Genomic DNA, 19,058 nt, shown 5'->3' on the forward strand with positions numbered 1-19,058 from the left:
AGAGATTACCGATTTCATTCGCTAGCCTAGAATTTCATTCACAAGAGTTATTTTATTCCTCTACAATTCCTTTTTTTGTTGGGTAAGAGTATTGCCATGTGAACACAAAGAAAAAGTATGGTGATCAATCCGATTTGTGTATATGTTTATTTGGAAGCACTAAAAGCCTAGAACCGAAACTTATAGCCATGTGAGACCGCCTAGCTTATCCAGGTTGTTGGCTTACCCTCCACCCGATAGCCATTGTATGCGGCAGCCGCCGAGGAGGCAGCGGCGGCCAACTCCGATCTCCGACTTGGTTCGCCGGCCCAGTAGGAGGGCACCTCGTAGCTCTGGACCATCTTGTTGCCATTCTTGATGGCTGAGATGATCAGCAGAAAGATGGCCAGCTTGCCCACCAGAATCGATTTGACCAGGAGCAGCTTCAGCTTGGTGACCAGGAATGGAACAATGGCCGATTGGATGAGGAAGGGGAGAATGAAGAGTGGTAAGACTTTGGTGATCATGTCGTACTTCTTGCCGCGTCCTGATGAAATTATAAAGAGTAAAGTAATGTTTTAAAATATGAAGATACCAGTAGAACTCACCTTCTTCACTATTGTCTAAGGTTAACCAGCGAGCTCCAATGATCTCCTTGAGATTCTCGCCATTCAGTTTCACATGCACTATATCGTTGCTCATGTCCAGACTGACGTTCAGTCCAGGACCCACATTGTACCGCTGTATGCTCTCGTCCTCCGTCGAAGGATCGGGCTGATCAGTTTCGGATTCCACCTCCTCCTTTCGCTTGTTGCGATCCTTACGCTTGCGTTTGCGTCGTTTTTTGGCAGCTAGTGATTCACTATCATCGTATTTGGGGGACTCTGTTTGGGTCTCCATCAGAGCCTCGGCCTGGGCATCCTGACGAATTTCCTGGGCCAGTGAATCCCTTGGGTCCTCTTGATCGGGCTCAACCGTTTCAGGTGTTTCATTTTCCGCCATTTGGGGAGCAGTCACGCGATCCCGTAGACGTTTCTTGTACTCACTGGTCGTTTTGTTGCCCAAATAGGTGCTCTTGTAGTTCTTGTAAATGCCCATGAAGATGTGCGAGTTCTTGCGCAGCGCCTGCTTGTCCTCCGGCTCATAGCTGCTGGCCAAACCTCTAGCCGCCTCCTGGCTGACGGTGGATGCCTCCTGGTTGCCATCGCCACTGCTGTCCTGGGCCAGAGCCAGCGAACTACAGAGCACACTCAGTAAAAGGAACCTCACCAGGTCGCTCATCTCTGTTGCATGTCAGTTGGCTGTGGGTCTGCGTGAATTAATCTTGTTGCAACCGCTGCAATGGCCTGCTGCAAAATGTGGCACGATCGGCGATGGCCAAGCGTTTTATCAACTACGAAGAAAGCTGAAGAAAAGCAGCAGAGTAGCGGCTGAAAAGCCAGAGTTAGCTGCATTCTGAGGCTGGAATTGGCATTGGAATTGAGCACAGAGACAACTGCAAAGAGTGGCGCGAAGTGGCCGCTGCATCAGCAACCTGTTGCCAGTTGCAGGTTGCCACCACCGCTAGAACACGATTCTTGTGCTGGATCCTCTTCAATTAAATTGCCAGTCGCACAAGCCGATGTCTGTGTTAGAAGTAGTTGCGAAAAAAACAAAAACTGGAGTAGGCCTGCAATTTCTCAGTGATCTCGCTCATTGATTTCTTTTAGCTTTAATTGCCCCCGGGTCCCCGCGGTATTGGCCATAAATAACGCTGGCTCTCTAAGTAGCCTGCTAACGGTTTCCGACTCCATTCTGTAACCCACCACTTCAGACTACGGTCTTCAGACATGAGACGCCTCCAATTAACGCTTGACGGCCATCGCATGGGAAAGTTGTTGACAAAACTGGCGCTGGCGGCAGATCGATCTCAAAATCCAGAGTAGAAAGTAAATTCTATCCATCTAGCGTTGCGAAAAATCCGCTTTACCGATTTGGTCACCTAATTTACTTTCACACAATTAGCAAACAAATACTCCGACTCGCATTAGGGAAATCTTTATTGCGGTAGCCATGGTTTTATTACCCCAATAACATGTCCGTCGCACTACGATACGCTTTTCTCAATACTATATTTTGGTAACAAGTAGCACGCGAAATTTAATCTTATCTTCTGTCCAGCTAATCCAGTTCGAAAAAGAGTTCAAACATGACTAACAAAATTCAAGGAATAGGGTTCTTAAAAAGCCAATGATTCACAAGTTTGAGGTGAATATATGAATTACCCCAAACTCCTGGAGGAACCCAGATCATCTAAAGGGAGAACTGCAAGAAAAAACGTAATATATGTTAAAATAATGTATGCATTACTCACATGTGATTTGCATATTCATATATATCCGTTAATGAAAGTGAATTGCGATGCCGAGGGCGTTGAATGCCAAGCATTCATCAATGAACATCCATTACTCAGTCGAATGGTTAAACATAGTTGCAGTTTAAACCGCAGGTATAGATTATAAATTAAAATGCAGTACGACATTGTTAATTAGCTGATAAATCATTATCGGCCCGCGACGAAAAATGAAAGCGAATCGAATGCGGAGACCTGGTTGCTGCCCTCAATATAGACACGCGTCGTGAAAGAATGCCCATGTCCAAGTTCCATTCCATGTCCAAGTTCCTATGCAGCACACCCCCAAATGCGTTGGTCCCCAAAAAGGGCCCTTAGAGGTAGTGAAAATAATGACTGACTGCATGCATATTCAAAAATATACACTGCAAGAAATCGGAAGTGGATATGTCATGTATAAATCGGCCAAGTTGTCACAAGTTAAAATAACATAATACATATACAAATCGTAGAACTGTGTAAATGTGATATATATGCAGCATTATACTTTTATTCGAATTTTTGTTGGTTAAAATAAACTGATTTTTTCCAGTGTACCGGCATCAATGGGACGGTATAGTGTAGTTTCAGTCCGAGTCGTATGGCATCGGCACGATTTGCTTGTTTTGGCGCACGTTCGTGCTACGCTGCGGCTACGCGATGTCCGGCTGCCGAATTTCAAGTAGCCGCCCAGTAAGCCGGCCCAGACCCTCGATAAAAGCCAATGTCAATGTGAGCCCTCCATTCAATTGCTAGCCAGCGTCGGAGTCGAGCAGTTTAGTGTCGAACGGATTACCAGATACTCATCCTCAAGGAATCAAATCACCTACAGTCAAATCAAATCGAAATGGCCGCCAACCAGAAGATTGTGTTCGCCCTCGTCTGCCTCTTTTTGGCATGTGATTTGGTGCTAGGTCAGCAGCAGGCGGCCAACAGCTCGGATGCGGACTCGGATGTGGCGGGTTAGTGATCTTGCTAAATTGGTTACAGTGTTGCTGAGGATATTTTCCGTGATAATAAGTTACCAGAGACGGTGATCTAATACATTGTGATCGGAGTTGCATATTAAAAGTGAAATAATCCATCTTTACTGTGTAAATTTCTATATCAACTTGTCATTTTCGATTCTAATAATCTTTTTGTGCATTATTCCAGAAAGCCGTACTTTTGGCCATCATTTCCTGCGGCGCATCAGCTTCGCCTTGGTGCCCGGCGCCTTCGTCGTGGGCGTGATCACCACCCTGCTGGCGGCCTTGACCGTCGTCTCCATCAAGGGACTGGGCGTGGGCGTCATCCTGCTGGTGCTGGCCATCGGACAAATGCTGTCCCGTGCTCTTCCCGTCCAGGCAGCCGCCGCCTATGCCGCAGCACCCGTTCCCGTCCAGGCACCCGTGCCGGTGGTCTACTCCCACTCGCACACCCAGCAGCCCGTCTGGTTGGAGAAGGAGTGGTAGAGGATTTGGTTCGGTTTTGGCTGACCAGGATGACAATGCAAGACCAGGGATAACGGCGAGCTGGTAGCGGGTCAGGATTCAGATTTACCTCAGCCTCAGCGAGCGTGCAACCAAATAATAATTTAAGTCTAGTTTAAATTATTTATTTAACTTATTTATTTATAACAAGTCAAAGATGGCAAAGACATTTAGCAGAGAATTTGTACTATGAAATTATTATACAAATTAGTCTGCTAAATGAATACAAATTAAAATTGAGCAAGGAAGAAACATATTGAAAATAATTTGGGAAACGAAAAGTTCTAATGAAAAGAAGATAAATACTTATAATAAAAGCACATTAAAACATCTAAAACCTTGATCAATGAAAATACTGGAAAAGTAAATTATTTGGTCTGAGCTTATCTAAATGTTTATCAGATGTTTGAGTAACAAATCAATAATCGAAATTTCCTGTTGACAGCGCCAATGGATTTTATTCGATTGCGTGTGCTTTACTGCTGAAATGAAAAGTGAAATTTCTATCTCATTTTGTATGCAACAGAGGGAGTTCGTGATTTACGGTTCTTTTAACTGCTCTTCCGCAGTGCCACACGTATAGAAAGCTATATATGGATAAAGATACTCGTACTCCCAGTTCCAAAATAATCGAAATGGGTCACAGTTAGTCGGAACAGCAATGCCGATAATTGTCTGGGGCCCAGATTTCTCCGTGACTTTGCTCATAGCTCATTATGGTTGGAAACTAATTAATTAACTCTCACTTGATCCATCGTCACTTAATTCAAAGCGTATCGATTTTCTAACGATCTAGCCAGCCACTCAATCATCTCAAATCCGGCTTTAATTGTTCCACTTTGTGGCAATTTTTACAATTTTGCACACTGTCAACAAAGTATCGCCTCTAATGGATGGCTTTTAAATTAATTGATTAAATTCTTGCAATATAATTTAATAATAATTGTAGTAGTAATTGTAATATGTAGAATATTCCCTCGATACTTTGGTTTAAGTTTTTGCTTTCATATGAGGTTTCAAAATGTTCTACTTTAAACGAACACCTGGTGCACCGTTGAGTTACTTTTACTTGCAGACGCACTGGTGGCACAGTTTATGCCACAGATAACTTGGCCAGGTGCGCCAGATTCTCAGCGCGAAAAGAACTGATTCTGACAAAGATTAGAGGAATGACAACTGGACACAGAATTTTGGATGTAAACAATCAAATGTATCGGCCATAAGTTAGGCAAGTGGGGCAAGTACCTCGCAGCATGCAGCATGTGGCAAGTAAGAGCGAGTGCCGCCTGACCCGCTAAACTAAATCTAAGAGGCAGTCGAGCGTTGGCGATCGCAAACCAGTTGGCCCGGCCGGAGGAAAGTAGTGGCCAAGAATTGGCATTCAGTTGCCAGACAATCGGGCTAGGATGGCAGCTGCACTTGGCCAAGATGTGCATTCAGTTTTCCACTGTCACTGATGCCGTGCAGTTGTGTTGTGTAGGCAGAAGCGAAATAAACATACAAAAATGCGAGCTAACTCGACGAGATCCTTATCCTGGCACATCCTGCTCGGACTTTGGCTGTTTCTCTTGCTGAACGTACACACATCACTTGGCCAAGATGCAGTGCCTCCTAGCGAAGACTTGAACCCGAGCACTGGTCGCAGTCAGTCGGCGAATAGTGTGTCATACTTTAAGGCGTCCATTCCAATGAGAATCTACGAGTGTCTGCGGGAGTTCACCATGCTACACTGCACGAAATTGTACGTGCTGCAGAAAATGGAGGAGCGCCACCAGATGCCAAACAGTGGCAATCTCACCCGCGACTTTGTGGATCAGTTCTTCGGGGACGAGACACACATGGGCAGTCTGGTGGGCAAGAAGTACCACAAAATGTCCGAGAAGGAGCTCAACCAGCGGCTGGTTGTTAACTTTCAGCGATTCTTTAAGCATCGCGATCTCAAGATGCACTTCCTGCCCGGAATGCTGGTGAAGATTGTGCCCAGCAAGGACAACAAACTGAAGTTCTCGATCAAGAAGGGTGAGCTAATCAGAGAATTTATTAATATTAATTTATTAATACCTAACATTTTAGCTAGTTACTAGGTATAGCAATCGTTTTATTTTTATCTTTCCATATGGATAAGAATGAAGATGCACACATATTAAGATACTTTCACACATTAGTGTCGTCTTTCATATAGCGAACTTGGCTACTTTGATTTTAAGCGTGGCTTTCGTAATCTTGAAATATTTGACACATACCCAAACGAGTGATATGGATTTTGTATTATATAATTATATTATTTTTAAAATTTGTAAATTAGCACAGCACATCCAGAGTTGCTAGACGTTTTAAGAGACAAGCATCTGAGAACGGTACACAACATTCGAAAAATAATTATTGGCAATGTTGTTCAGGAAGCAAAGCTGAATTTAAATTTACGGCAATAACATTCATTGAAAATAATAACCATAATAATAATGGGAAACAAACAAATTTGTTGTTTCCTTTTTGAACAACTACACTAAACTAAATACTACTTATATTCTACAGCACCCAAATCCCGGATGGGTCGTTCTCGAAGACGTGAGACCGAAGAAATGGACCTGAACCTAATGAATATTCCGTCCATTGGTGGGGGTGGTGCCAATAGTGGAAGTGTGGAGACCTACGAACCGGAAGCGGAAGGAGATTCCAAGCAGCAGGGGTTATTGGGGGGCGGAGGAGGCGTGGCCGGTGGCGAGGGAGGCGGCGGAGGCATTCTGGGTAAGCGCAAGAAGAAGAACTCGTACAAGGTGACCATGATGCAGGTGGCGGTGCCAATGCTGATCTTCCCCGTCGTCCTGCTTGGCAGCCTTCTGCCCTTCATCCTGCCCGCCCTTAAGATGGCCACCATACTGTCGCTGGTGATGAACAATGGCGCCTTTATGGCGGCTTTACTGTATGCCGCCCGTACCCAGTTCAACACCCACGAGGAGCAGCACATCAGCTACAGTTAGCTCCCGCATTAGTGTCCATTTAGTGTCCTTCGATCATTTTCCATTAAATGCCTCTTTCATTGCTTCATTATTTCCATGTCTGTGGAAGCAAATAAAAAAGAAATATAAACTTTTTGCAATATTTATTTACTATTCAACAAATCGTTCACATCCGCAAAAGGTCCCAAAATGCATTTGAACTTTTAGTTAATGACCAGTTTTAAACTAACTACAGAATTAAAGCCCTTTCAAGGTGTTAAAAGGTTAATGACACCTAATAAATTTGAAATGGGGAAATTTATTGTACTTCAAAATATAATTACAGCAATTATAAACAGTAGAAGTCGTAAACATTTAGAAACCGAGAGTAGGCACGAGTTAAACAAATGTATTAATGTTTATTAATATGTTGTTATTACTCACCATTACATAATCAGTTAAGTAATTAAACACTCATTTGGAGTTAAACAAATTTAGTAATGTTTATTGATATGTTGTACTTACTCACCATTACAAATAGTTCTCACTATGCAAATATTTAATCAATTAAGTAATTAAACACTCATTTGGATCTTGAGAAGTATTGCGTATTTCATCCCTTTCCGATAATAAGTTTCTTACAATTTTTTTTGTTTGGTTTTTTATAATTTTTGTTATAATTTTCAACAATAGTTGGATTGAAATGTACAATTTAGACCTACATAACTAACACAATGTACACACACATAAAAGTCGATGCTTAAAATAGATCTTAGCAGGTACGCTTAATTCTAGAACCTCTTGCGTAAATATACAGTTATTAATATATAAAAATAGAGATAGAGATATGGAGAGGGAGAGGGTGGCAGATGTGTTCATTATCCCCGAACGACAAGTGCGAGATACGGATTGTGTAGAGAATTAATAGGGTGCAGGTTTTTTTTAACACTCCGTTGCTGCGAACGAGTTGCATTGACTAATCTCGAATAGTTTTCATTTGTTTTGTAGTATTTGGAATTGAAGCCATTGATATATAAGATGTCCTTGCTGCCATCATACCGGGTCCCACGATCGGAATCCCCCTTAGGTAGTTATTTTCAGTTTTTAGTTTACAGCCACCACTCAGATACGCAGGCAGTACGGAGAATAGGCAATTAATATAATTAAATACTGAAGACCCGATGTGGCAGCAAGAAGTGTGTTCGTTTTGGGTGAACTCCCACTGGTCCCCGATCTCTAATCCAGCTTGCACTCGGACTCCTTGTTCACCACATTGGCTCCCTTGCGATCCTCCTCGCTGATATCCTTGTCGTCCCATCCCCAAATGGCGTGCTCCTCCTTCTCGTGATCCAGGTGGGCCACCAGCTCGCTGGTCGGAATGGCACTGTTGTTGTTGGCATCCAGCAGGGCGGCAATGTGGGAGCCATCGCCAGTGCGAAGGACTCGCTTGTAGACCATCTCCTGCGACACAAACTTCAGGTCATAGGCTTGTCCTGTGGGAGATAAAGATAAAGGTAAGTGTTAGTAAATATGCAAGGGCATAGAGCGCAGCAGAACCTACCGATTTTAGCCATCACATCGATAAATGCCGTCGTCCAGTTGAAGCTGTAGGTGCCCAGCTCGGCTGCCTTGTAGTCCCAGGGGAAGACGTGGTGGTAGTTGTGCCATCCCTCGCCGATGGTCAGGGTGGACACCAGCTTGTTGTTCATGGCGCTCACGTTGACATCGTAGGGCTTCATGCCGTAGAAGTGGGCGGCGCTGTTCACCAGCCAGGTGAAGTGCAGCGACAGGCAGAAGCGCAGCATGGAGCAGGTGAAGAAGCAGACGCGCAGCGAGCTGCCCATCACGTAGTAGGGGAAGATCATGGGCAGGGCGAAGCAGCAGATGGGCATCACCACAAAGTACATTCTACGAAAATAATAAGTGGTATAAGTACATAAAATAGAGGGATTAAAGTTAGAATAATTGCAACTCCTTAGAATCAATGGAACATTGACTATTGTTCATTGTTCATTCATTACTTAGCAAACTTCAAGAAAACATTATTGAAAGCACACTACTTACTTCTTCTGGAACATAACGACGGGATCCTGCTCAATGTCCTCCATGGAGATCTGCTTGCCCTTGCTGGTCACATCGGGGTGCTTCTTGCACATCAGCCAGCCCATGTGGGCGAAGAAGAAGCCGCGTCGGGAGTTGTGGGGATCGGCGTGTGTGTCGGTGAACTTGTGGTGCACACGGTGGTCACGGGTCCACTCCCAGATGCTGTTCTGGAAGGCCAGGGACTGGCACAGCATGAGGAAGATGCGCAGTGGCAGCTTAGCCTTGTAGGCCTTGTGCGACCACAGACGATGCACTCCGGCCGTGATGCCGAGACCGCCGAGGAACATGGTGGCATAGACTGCAGATGAACCCAGAAGCTTAGTAAGGCAAAGACGGAACGCGGTGATACTCAGACTCACCTGGCAAGAGTTCCCAGTAGGCACTCTCGGCGAACACCAGGTACAGACCGTACAGGGCCATCGAGTGGAGGATGACGAAGAGTCCCACGTTGCGCCACACGATCTCCAGTTCGTAGGGCTTGTTCTCGGGCGTCTTGGCCTCCGCCTTCTTGGCCAACTTCTGGCTGGGCGCGGCTGCTGGAGGGGCGGCGGAAGCGGCTGGTGTGGCGGCCATTTTGTTGTTGTTGCCATCGGCAATGGCCGTCTCGGCCAATATAAAGGTACTGCCTATTATGTTGGGCGACATCTGCAAGCGTAACCGGAAAAGATACATATTCAGCAATTAGTATACCCCATTAGCATTCAATAGTATTCGTCTTTCTGATTTATAGCCTGTCGTCTCGACTATGTGGAGCCCACACGGAGATGCAAATCTATCTGTGGGTGCTCCTCTGTGGCAGTGCTTTCCCTCATTTAAATGCAGGACGCATTGCTATATCACTATGGCACTATGGATCTCCATATGGAAGGCATCACCCCAGCTGCACGACTAATTATGGTCCACAATTGAGGTGAGTGCCGATCGGCGACCTTCGGCAGTTGGCCAGCTTCAATGATACTCAAAACTGATAAAAAAATAGCAAGCCGGAAGCGCAAAAAGAGAATTCCGAATAAAACGAAATCCAAAACCCAAGCCGAATAAATCGAAACAACAAAATCCCCGCAGAAAAACTATCAATATTTTTTTTTATGTTGTACACGACGAATGGATATTTGCATATCCATTCTTTACAAACGTACGTTTCAGTCTATCATTGAAAACCAGAAAAGGTTGGTCAAGAACCCCAATAGTTGTGCCCCAAGCGTAAAGGTTCTTTCAAGATCATTTTATACGATACTGCATATAAGCTGGAAAATCGTGGAAAATTCTATGAAATGCATTGAGGAGTCCAAAGCCATTGGTGATTTAGGCAGACAGTTTGCGAATTTGAATAAGTTTGTTATTTATGCAGAGCTGAATTAATTCATGAGCAGGGGCTAGGTGAAAAAGTTCAGTGCGACACATTGCGCATACGCCCTCTGGGTCCATTTAATGGCACCACACAATATGCACTTTGTAGCCGTGCAATTTTCAAATCTCCGTCTCTGGGACATTTAAATAATTGCGGGTGCTGAGACATCGTCACATAGAGTTGGCAACAAAAATAAGTTGGCCAAAATGGCTGAATGGCTGATCTTCAACTCTCTAGAATAGATAAATTAGACAACCGGTTGACCTCAGAGTGGTTGCATGTCTCGTATGGATTCAAAACAAAAGTATTCTTATTACTGCTAGCTGTGCGCATAGATTCGAAGCCATTAACTCTCCGCGGTTCAATGTCAATTCGGGTGTTTTGAATTTTATTCGCCTGCTTAAATCGGTCTTTCGGACTAGGTGGCCTTTGGCCCAGTACGATATGTAAACCACTGGAAATTACAGCCACTATTAGGAGGTAATTCGTTATCAGGTGCTAGGGAATGTAATTGAATATACGATAAAGCTCGCGATCAACTTAATATCATGCAGGTGCCACGCGCTGGCTGAATTAAACTAGTTTTGCCACGGGTCTTCTTCAGATCGATTCCGATACTCGGATGAGTCCAGCGCTCAATCATCCTTACCGGAATATTAGCATAGTTAAGTAACCGCGATAAATTTATGTATAGAATTGCTTTTGTTTCGGGTTCTCCAACGCCGAATCAAGGTTGGTGTTGCCAACGAGTTTTGGGGGGTTTTTGGCAGAATGTGTCTTCATACTTTGGGTTCATCTGTGGGTTTTCGTGCTCAGCGTTTCTTGGGACGGGAAGTCGTCACAGAGCACTGTCGAAGTAATAAATAGAATGCGAAAGCTTATAGTTATGGGACCTGACTCAAATCTAATGCGGGGTGTGATTGATACCACGGGAGGAGCTCCATTGATCGATTCGAGCAGCGCACGCAGCTGGAAACGCTTTTCGCATACCAAATATACATTCAGTCATGATGGAGCCCAGAACTGAAACTGGGAACGTGACTTTGGTCTGGTCTGGACGGACTCTACGGCTTTCCATCTAAGCAGATCCCACCGGACTTAATATGCTTATGACCACATTATGCGTGGCATCCATACTCATTATTTCTTATATATTACTCTGACGCATTCGCAATTAGCGCTTGCGGCTAGGAAAAAAGAGATTAGATTCGAAACGAATTGATTCGTGAAACTAAACTCCAAAAGTCAACTATATAGAATTCCATTCGTTCCATTTAGGGCTAGCATAATTTTTAGAATTATGAGGGCTACGTGGGGCGGCAATTGCTACTTTTTAGGTCTTGCCTCATACGCTTTATTAAATTCTTTTCATAAATATAATTTATTGCTCTATGAAATGCCATTCTCTGTGCGTGAATCACATGGCCGATTGAAGTGCTATCTGTCGATAGCTGTTGAAATTCGGCTCAAACTTTTATGATGGGCAATCGAACTGGCTTTGATTTCCTGCTTGCTGACTTCCGTAAAAATAGTTCCAAAAGCATACAGGTTTCATTCATCGGTCAGTTCATATAAGAAATATGACCCAGACTCACCTTTAAGGTTTGAGTTTGCAACTAAGTTTGTAGAAATCCAAGTGAAAAACTCAAAATCCGCTGAGTTTGGTTCGCTCACACTACACTTGATCACTGTTGGCACTAGAGTTCGTTTTCGAATCGCCTCGATAAGGACGATTCCGCGATATATGATAGCTTTTTGTTTGGGTTCTCCGCTTTTTACAGCCACAACACACGGCACGTCCACGAGGCGCGATGAATGCACGGCGTATGAGGGATCGTAGCAACTGGCAGTGCTTTTTAAGCGCCTAGTTCAAAGAATTCGCACACCGCACCGCGATCGATCGTTAGACGCTGGCTTTTTGAGACTTTGAGACGCTGATCGGCCGAGAGAGCTGGCGGATGGATACAGTGCCTCAAAAGTTAACCAACACCGAAATTTAAAGCCGTCTCTCTGCGACTTCGACGCTTCTGCCGACGCTTCGGTTCTTAAGACGATCGTTTCGGATCGGTTCGGTTTGGATCGTATAATATCGTATGCGATCGTATCGTATTGGAGCAAATGGGATCTCGGATATACGGGGCCGGGGTCGCTTAGGCTATATCTTTTGCTTGTATGCGTCTCATAATATTCGGCGCGTGGCTGTTGGGGAACTTGGTCTTATGGCGGATAGCATAGAATATCCAGTTCACTTGCACTTTCCATTGAAATGAAGTGATATGTATTAGGGGTAAGTCCCCTGGAAAATGAATCTGTTAGTGGCTCTGCTCACGTACGAAGTGAAGCCACAACATTTGGCCAAGTTTATTGCGTGCTTTTTTTTTTGGTTTTTTTAGATCATCGCGGGTCAAGCGGTTCAAACTTCGGTCAAGTGAGCTCGCGTCACGTCGATCTTTGATTTCTTTTTTTATTTTCTCATCTTTTTTTGGGGCTTTGTACCGCCTGCTAATGAAGTGCTTGGGAAAAATGTTTTCGAATTTCGGTATTATATAATGTTCTTAGGATCTGGACCATATATAACGCGATGTATGTCATATGCCAAACGATTAACCAGTTTGCCACCTTGGCCTTATCTCCATATGCATATTCAGATGATTTTGGCCAACTGGTAACAGATTCTAATTGATTTTGTCGTTTGTTTTCAGACATTTTCCCCGCCGCATGGCCGACATATAATTGCTGTTTAGTCCGTCCAAATATTTGGCCAAGCGACTCATGAAATGGGCCAATAATGGCTCGATTCTTTTGGGTGTTTTTTGTGGAGCTGGCTGAGTAAACAGCCATTACCGCATCGCAGGTTAAGAAGAGGTGGCCCAAAAAAATGCCTTTGTTGACAGTTTTCGCGTTGTTGCGGTTTCTGATAATTGCCGGGTTTTCACACCAACGCCGCAAAGTTGAACTAAGCCGGGCCTAATTTTGTTTAGTGGCGGCCACTAAAATTGTTTGCCATCTGCCAGCATTCGGTGTCAAAAACCCCTTCTCGAGCCGAAGGTTTCGTGGCCCCGAAGGTCACATGTTGCATCTTGCAGCTTGAAATTGCATAGTGGTTACTCAGTGGGTTAAACAGCGCCGGGTTAACCGGTTTGGCATCACGTTTCCGTCCGATTCCCAGCCAAGTTGGCCTGTAATCGCACTACCCTAAAAAATATAAACAAATATGCCACGATTTTATGGCTTTCGATTTCAATCAGCATAATTCCAGAGTTTATTTCCAACACGTGGCCACTAAAGAGTCATTAAACCGCCATATTTTGTGTCCATTTGTGAATGGGAAATAAAATTGATTGCATATTACCCATTTTATTAAATTATTATTTTGTTTTACTAGTTGTATGTAGTTTAAATAAAAATTGAGCTAATGGAAAATACTCGGAGGATTTGAACAAAACTCCAAAGCCTCTTATTATGTTGAGCTCACCAATTTTAAAACAAGAAATATTTATGTCTTCACACGGACAAGTAATTAAAGATAATAATTACTTGAGGGGAACACATTTCCAGTTAAAGTAATAAAATTTAAATACGCTCCAAAATCGCGGGGCTTCAAATAATTTTAGGTGAAATATTACTAAAAGTGCAAGCATTCACAAGTGAGTTGAGTTATTACCTTTGCAAATTGTTAGCCTTAAAAACCAAGTAAAGCCTATTTAAAAAAAACAGTTGTGTTAATAGGGTAAATTAAAGCATAAATCAAAAAGTTGTATTTAAATATAACGCTTTAGGGTGTAAGTAAACAAACCGAAGACCGTAAACAATAAATTTAAAAGATCTCAATGAAAACTTTTCCGTAGATCATCAGCTAAAAAAATCCCCCAGCGGAAAATAATTTACAGCACCACCTGATTTTTTTCCATAAACTGGTTGGTCAACCAGAAACACTAACCTTAGCCACCGATACTCCAGATTAATCTATTTAAGGGGTATGAACACAATATTAGTTAAATGAGTAATCGCAGCAACTAGAATATAACAGATTCTCGGAATCGTTAGCCACTGTGCAAATTGCAAGGTCAAGTGCCAAATTGCAACCGAACTCCCTCGCAAACCGCGAAGCCTTCCTCAATAAATAGAAGATAGCATTTAAAATTCGAAAAAATAACAAAACATTTGACTAAATGACTGTCATTGCGGAGTGTGGTTAAAACTCATACGAATGTGACTGGCAAAATGGCAGTAGGATCTTGAAAATGAACAGGGAATGGTGAGGCGGTGGGTCGTGAGTTATCCAAGGTCGTTTGGTGTTTTTGAGTTCTTGGCAATATCTTAAGTGGCGAAAATTGCACAATTAAGTACAAGTACACTGCGAGCATGCCTTTTGGCCCGTCTTAACCTGGCCCTAACCTTTTGGGCCGTTACCAAACGCAACGCGGCATTTACCTGAACTTAAATTTCACTTGTAAGCCAAAAGACTCTGAAAGTGATGCGATGCCCGAACTAATTGCAACTAATTGAAATTCACGCTGGCGGCTGTTGCGAAAACACTGTTCAAATGACGCAGTTCCTCCGCTGACAAATTGGTCGGGACAGAGAGATTTTTTTTCTGAACGTTTTCAAGTGCAAAAGTGCGTGAAAATCCAAATCAGTACACCCAGGTGCCGCCGATCGCTTTAACCAAATATTTATGCAAATTTCTGATTTGCCGCAGGAAGAGCACAATGTCACGTCACCTGAAATGTGCCGTGAAAATAATAACAAAATCAAACAAAAGCCTCATTACATATCCGTAGATGTGTGTCCATACACACATGCCAAAACAACCAAAGATACAGATACAAAAACTATAAGCACATCTTTTTCTTCGTTTAACAATCTTGATAAAATTTTAAGTGAAAAATTTGTTAATAGCATATATCAATTGCTAAATTAGTTAGTGAAGACCAATTGCATATAATTATATAGACAACTTCAGTTGGTTCCCATGTTATGAAAAGATACAATGAATTAATGTAATTATCAGCAACAATAAAAGATTGAAAGATATGAAAGATGGCAGATTGGGAAGCCTTCAACTCAAATTATATTCCCTATCAGATGGGTATACTTATTAAATATATGCCATAATCCTATACGTATCTTTTTCTTCTGTGTAGCTGGAGATCGGATAAGGAGACCAACCCAAATGGATTTTCAGGGCAACGCGGCCTGGACTTTGCAATACCGATCTCATTGTCACTTGTCACAACGCAACCAACTTAATATGGCCGCATTGCGATTCTCAGGCCGTTCGGCTGGCCAATTTATCAAACATTGCTTTTACGATTTGGAGGTGCTTGTCAGGCTGCGTACAACCCAAATCCATTAGTGTTTAGCACAAGATCGTAAACCTGTACCCCTATTTTTAGACTATTCTTTCGTCCAGCAGCTCCACGCCCATTCATATGAATACTCGTGGCTGGCACGTTTGGATGCTCGGAGATTTATTCGTGAATATAGTTGAATTCAATGAATAAAGCCATTAAATAGGCATGCGGTTGAATACTTGTTGTGGGCCGTAAAATTATTACTATCTATACATGTTTTGTAAAGTAATTCGGTCAGCTTACAACAAATATTTAAATCTTGCTGCTATTCAATATTATTCTAGCTAATAAGTAATATATTAACTAGTTTTACTATTGTAGCTACATCTCAAGAACACACACTTGTCAAGTTTATGGGTTATTAACTTCACCGAAGACATTGAAAGTTACTTCGAAGAGAAGAAACCCATGTAAAACATTGCATTAAGATTGCTGGATAGTTCGCAGGGCATTGGCCATTCGATTGCCGGAGTGTAAGAATAAGCCATGCAAAACATTGATAAGCCATAAAACGAATTGAAGTCGCCGGAGCGCAGAAATTAGCAAATTAGTCACGTGCCCTCCAACTTTTTCTGCTCGCCCACGCCCGAAAAGTTTCGATGATATTTTCTATTTTGGCGCAACAATAAGCATTTCCGTACACCGTGTGGTAGCTACACCGAAGCACAGAATCTTGGCCCCTGGGGAAGTTGGGATTTTTGTGGCTCAAAGAAGTCGTCACCAAGTGCTCGAAGTCTTTTCATTAACAACTCGATCATGCTCAGCATCGAAAAGGCCGGGAGCCTGCTTAGAATTCTGGGGGGATCGCAAACCTGATTGGCGTTTTAAACTGCCTTCTGGCCCGTCCGCAGAGATATGTATTTTGGGGGCTTCTAGTCTTGACTCTTTGCTGGTGTGTAAGTGGATTTGCATAAATATGCATGTGATTCCATTGAGCACTGGTTACCCCAACATATATTCGCGACCTAATCGAAGTCACAAATTGGCCCTTATTTAATTTCATCCGGTGAAAACCGGTCGATCGACTCCATAAACCGGGGGGCAGCTCATTTAACACCCATTTAACGATATCAGTCAAGGCGAAGATGAATAAAATGCTGCCCAGAGATATGCGTCATAAAGCTAATCAAGAACTCTTCAATTCCACGAGATGCCATGATTAAACAGACAATCGTTTCGAAAATCGAGGAAATCAAACGTAGGACTAGATCTGCAAGTGGTTAGAAACGTGTCTTAAATTCTCACCCCGTTGATGGGAGTAGAACCTTCTCAAGCGTCAAACGATTTATTTATCTAAAGATCAAGTTGATTGAATTTCTTGGCGGATAGAACAATTTTTGGCCAACACGAGACTGAGCTCACAGGGTTTGAATATAAACATTGGAATTCGATAAGAACGCTTCCAGATGCCCATTTACATTTAACCTCGTGACCCTTGCTTGGATGCGGACAAGGCTATCGGTTCCCTATTATTTATATATCATAATCGAATGGATTCCTAGCCCTCCGATAATTTGGAAATCCCCCGCCTCATTACACATTACACAGCCGGTGAATTTGGCCAGACTTCCGCCTCGAACTCTTCCGCATAGGTGTAACAGTAAACAAGTTGACGACCGGACCTCCGAAAAGCTCGATTAGCCCCACAGACCCAGCAATTAAAATATGTAAATGGAAACAAAGCCAAACAAAAAGGCCAATGCTGCGCGAAAAAACGACGCCAACAGAATCGAAGCTAACCTCGCGTCTGTCTTTGCTGCAAATGAAGAGATGAAGGTGGAGTCGAGACCGCATTGGAGCTACATATGACGGCAAAAAAAGATCTGGCTGTACACCAGATACCATCTCTATAAGACTGGCAAACCAGTTGCGACTCTTAAAGCACCTAACTAAGTGGAATTTTATTGGTAACGTGTATAGATGTGGTCGAAGTCTCCAGTAAACTCTATAATTCAAAGGGAGATTCACAGTCAGCTTAGCTTGCGTTGAAGACCAAATCTTTAAAAGTAATTCAGCAAACCTCTAGAAGTGAATTCAACGAAATTTTCAGAAATTTGAATGTTCTAATATTTCAGATTAATTATAGAGGTAAATGGGATTGCAAAGGTTCGGATATTCTTGAATGAATTTTATATCTTATAAGAGAGCTCATAAAATTTGAACTAAAGGTTAATGGGTTTCTATATGCAAGCTGAAGTGTTTCACACTTTGAGCCTGATATATAGTTTATTTAAAAATGTTGTTAATTTAAGTTCAAAGTCAAATAAAAAGAAAGACATTTTAAGAATGAAGTTATTAAATGACATAAAGGCTGCATAGAAATCATGGCACCTCGTCGATTAGAGCAGTGAAAAAGTGAACCCCGAAATGGTTTTGCCGTCGCGACTTCGACTTAAGCGTCTTCAGCTGACTGATTAAACATCAGGAAATACAAAATGCTAAGCAGGCAAACGCAAATTGTAACAGGGCCCAAAGTCAAACGAGTTCTCAGGCCAAAGGCAAAAGCTATTGCTATTGATAAGCGGCCAAAACTCGTTCGCATTTCGACCGTTTTCGTGAGCTTTTCGTTGGATGGAGGGGCAGTGGTGTGGGGTTAAAGCCAAATAGCCAGATAGCCCCATTGACTGATTATTGTTATTAATGCGAATGCGGCGGTGTCTTGCTGGTTTTTTGCCATTTGCATTGACATTGACTTTGACCGAGAAATTATAAATCGAAGCCAATGTGACGCATACGTGCGACTGACTATGTATATGGCTGCGTTTATGCGGCGGTCGGATTAAATGCAAATGCACTATAAAGACTCCTCTTTATTCCATTAATCGCTATGGCAACAATGTGGCAATGATTAGCATGCAGTCGGGCATTGCATTTATATACCATACCATTTTCCAAATTTATGTTTTCGTGCAACTCATAAATCTTAGCGGAGTACTTGAAGCCATAATTGTTACACTGGACACACTCGCTTGACCACCGACCAACCGAACCACCCAGTGAGCCAGTGAGCCACCAAGCCAAGCCAACCCATCCATACAACCATCCTTCCATCCACCCACCGCAGACATTCGACATTCAGTCATTGGGTCAAAGCCAACCGATCGTTCAAGTTCAAGCCCCCGAAAAGAGATTAGAAAAATTGCTCAAGACTCAAGACTAGATCAAAAAACGACATTGACCGTCATGTCATGGCACCGGCACACAATCAATATTAGAAAACTTAGGGACATTAGCAGAGATTTTGATGGTTTATTAGCAAAATTTGGCATGGCAAGAGGGGCAAAACTTCTGCCAGTCGAAAGAAAAAAAAAAAAAACCGAACCGATCCGATCCGAGATCTTCGCATTTCGTTATTGTCTTCTATTTCCTGGTTGGATCCGCTTCGCTGCCGACTATTTGGCATTATCGTGAATTAATTGTTGCATATTATAGCGACAAGCATTGACCTCAATAGAGAGATTTGATAAACACTACATACGTGAAGCA

General features: G+C 42.9%; 4 protein-coding genes across 4 annotated transcripts; 2 read left to right on the forward strand and 2 right to left on the reverse strand.

Annotated features, from left to right (window-relative positions):
* Positions 1-166: 166 nt before the first annotated feature.
* On the reverse strand, positions 167-1,260 carry LOC6606553. The gene is made up of 2 exons (XM_002031318.2): positions 588-1,260; positions 167-526 (listed from the first exon to the last, which is right to left on the reverse strand). Exons 1-2 carry the CDS (start codon positions 1,258-1,260, stop codon positions 201-203), a joined length of 999 nt encoding a protein of 332 aa, XP_002031354.1. The 3' UTR covers positions 167-200.
* Positions 1,261-3,084: 1,824 nt separating this feature from the next.
* On the forward strand, positions 3,085-4,158 carry LOC6621776 (protein apnoia). Its single transcript, XM_002045830.2, has 2 exons — positions 3,085-3,312; positions 3,506-4,158. Exons 1-2 carry the CDS (start codon positions 3,198-3,200, stop codon positions 3,802-3,804), a joined length of 414 nt encoding a protein of 137 aa, XP_002045866.1. The 5' UTR covers positions 3,085-3,197; the 3' UTR covers positions 3,805-4,158.
* A 1,169-nt stretch (positions 4,159-5,327) lies between these two features.
* LOC6606555 lies at positions 5,328-6,803 on the forward strand. Its single transcript, XM_002031320.1, has 2 exons — positions 5,328-5,841; positions 6,358-6,803. Exons 1-2 carry the CDS (start codon positions 5,328-5,330, stop codon positions 6,801-6,803), a joined length of 960 nt encoding a protein of 319 aa, XP_002031356.1.
* A 607-nt stretch (positions 6,804-7,410) lies between these two features.
* On the reverse strand, positions 7,411-12,123 carry LOC6606556 (stearoyl-CoA desaturase 5). Its single transcript, XM_002031321.2, has 5 exons — positions 11,811-12,123; positions 9,224-9,509; positions 8,826-9,162; positions 8,323-8,669; positions 7,411-8,254 (listed from the first exon to the last, which is right to left on the reverse strand). The coding sequence occupies exons 2-5, from the start codon at positions 9,507-9,509 to the stop codon at positions 7,998-8,000; spliced, it is 1,227 nt and encodes a 408-aa protein (XP_002031357.1). The 5' UTR covers positions 11,811-12,123; the 3' UTR covers positions 7,411-7,997.
* Between the last annotated feature and the right edge of the window lie 6,935 nt (positions 12,124-19,058).

Source organism: Drosophila sechellia, chromosome 3R, assembly GCF_004382195.2.
Source record: "Drosophila sechellia strain sech25 chromosome 3R, ASM438219v1, whole genome shotgun sequence".
NCBI lineage: Eukaryota > Metazoa > Arthropoda > Insecta > Diptera > Drosophilidae > Drosophila > Drosophila sechellia.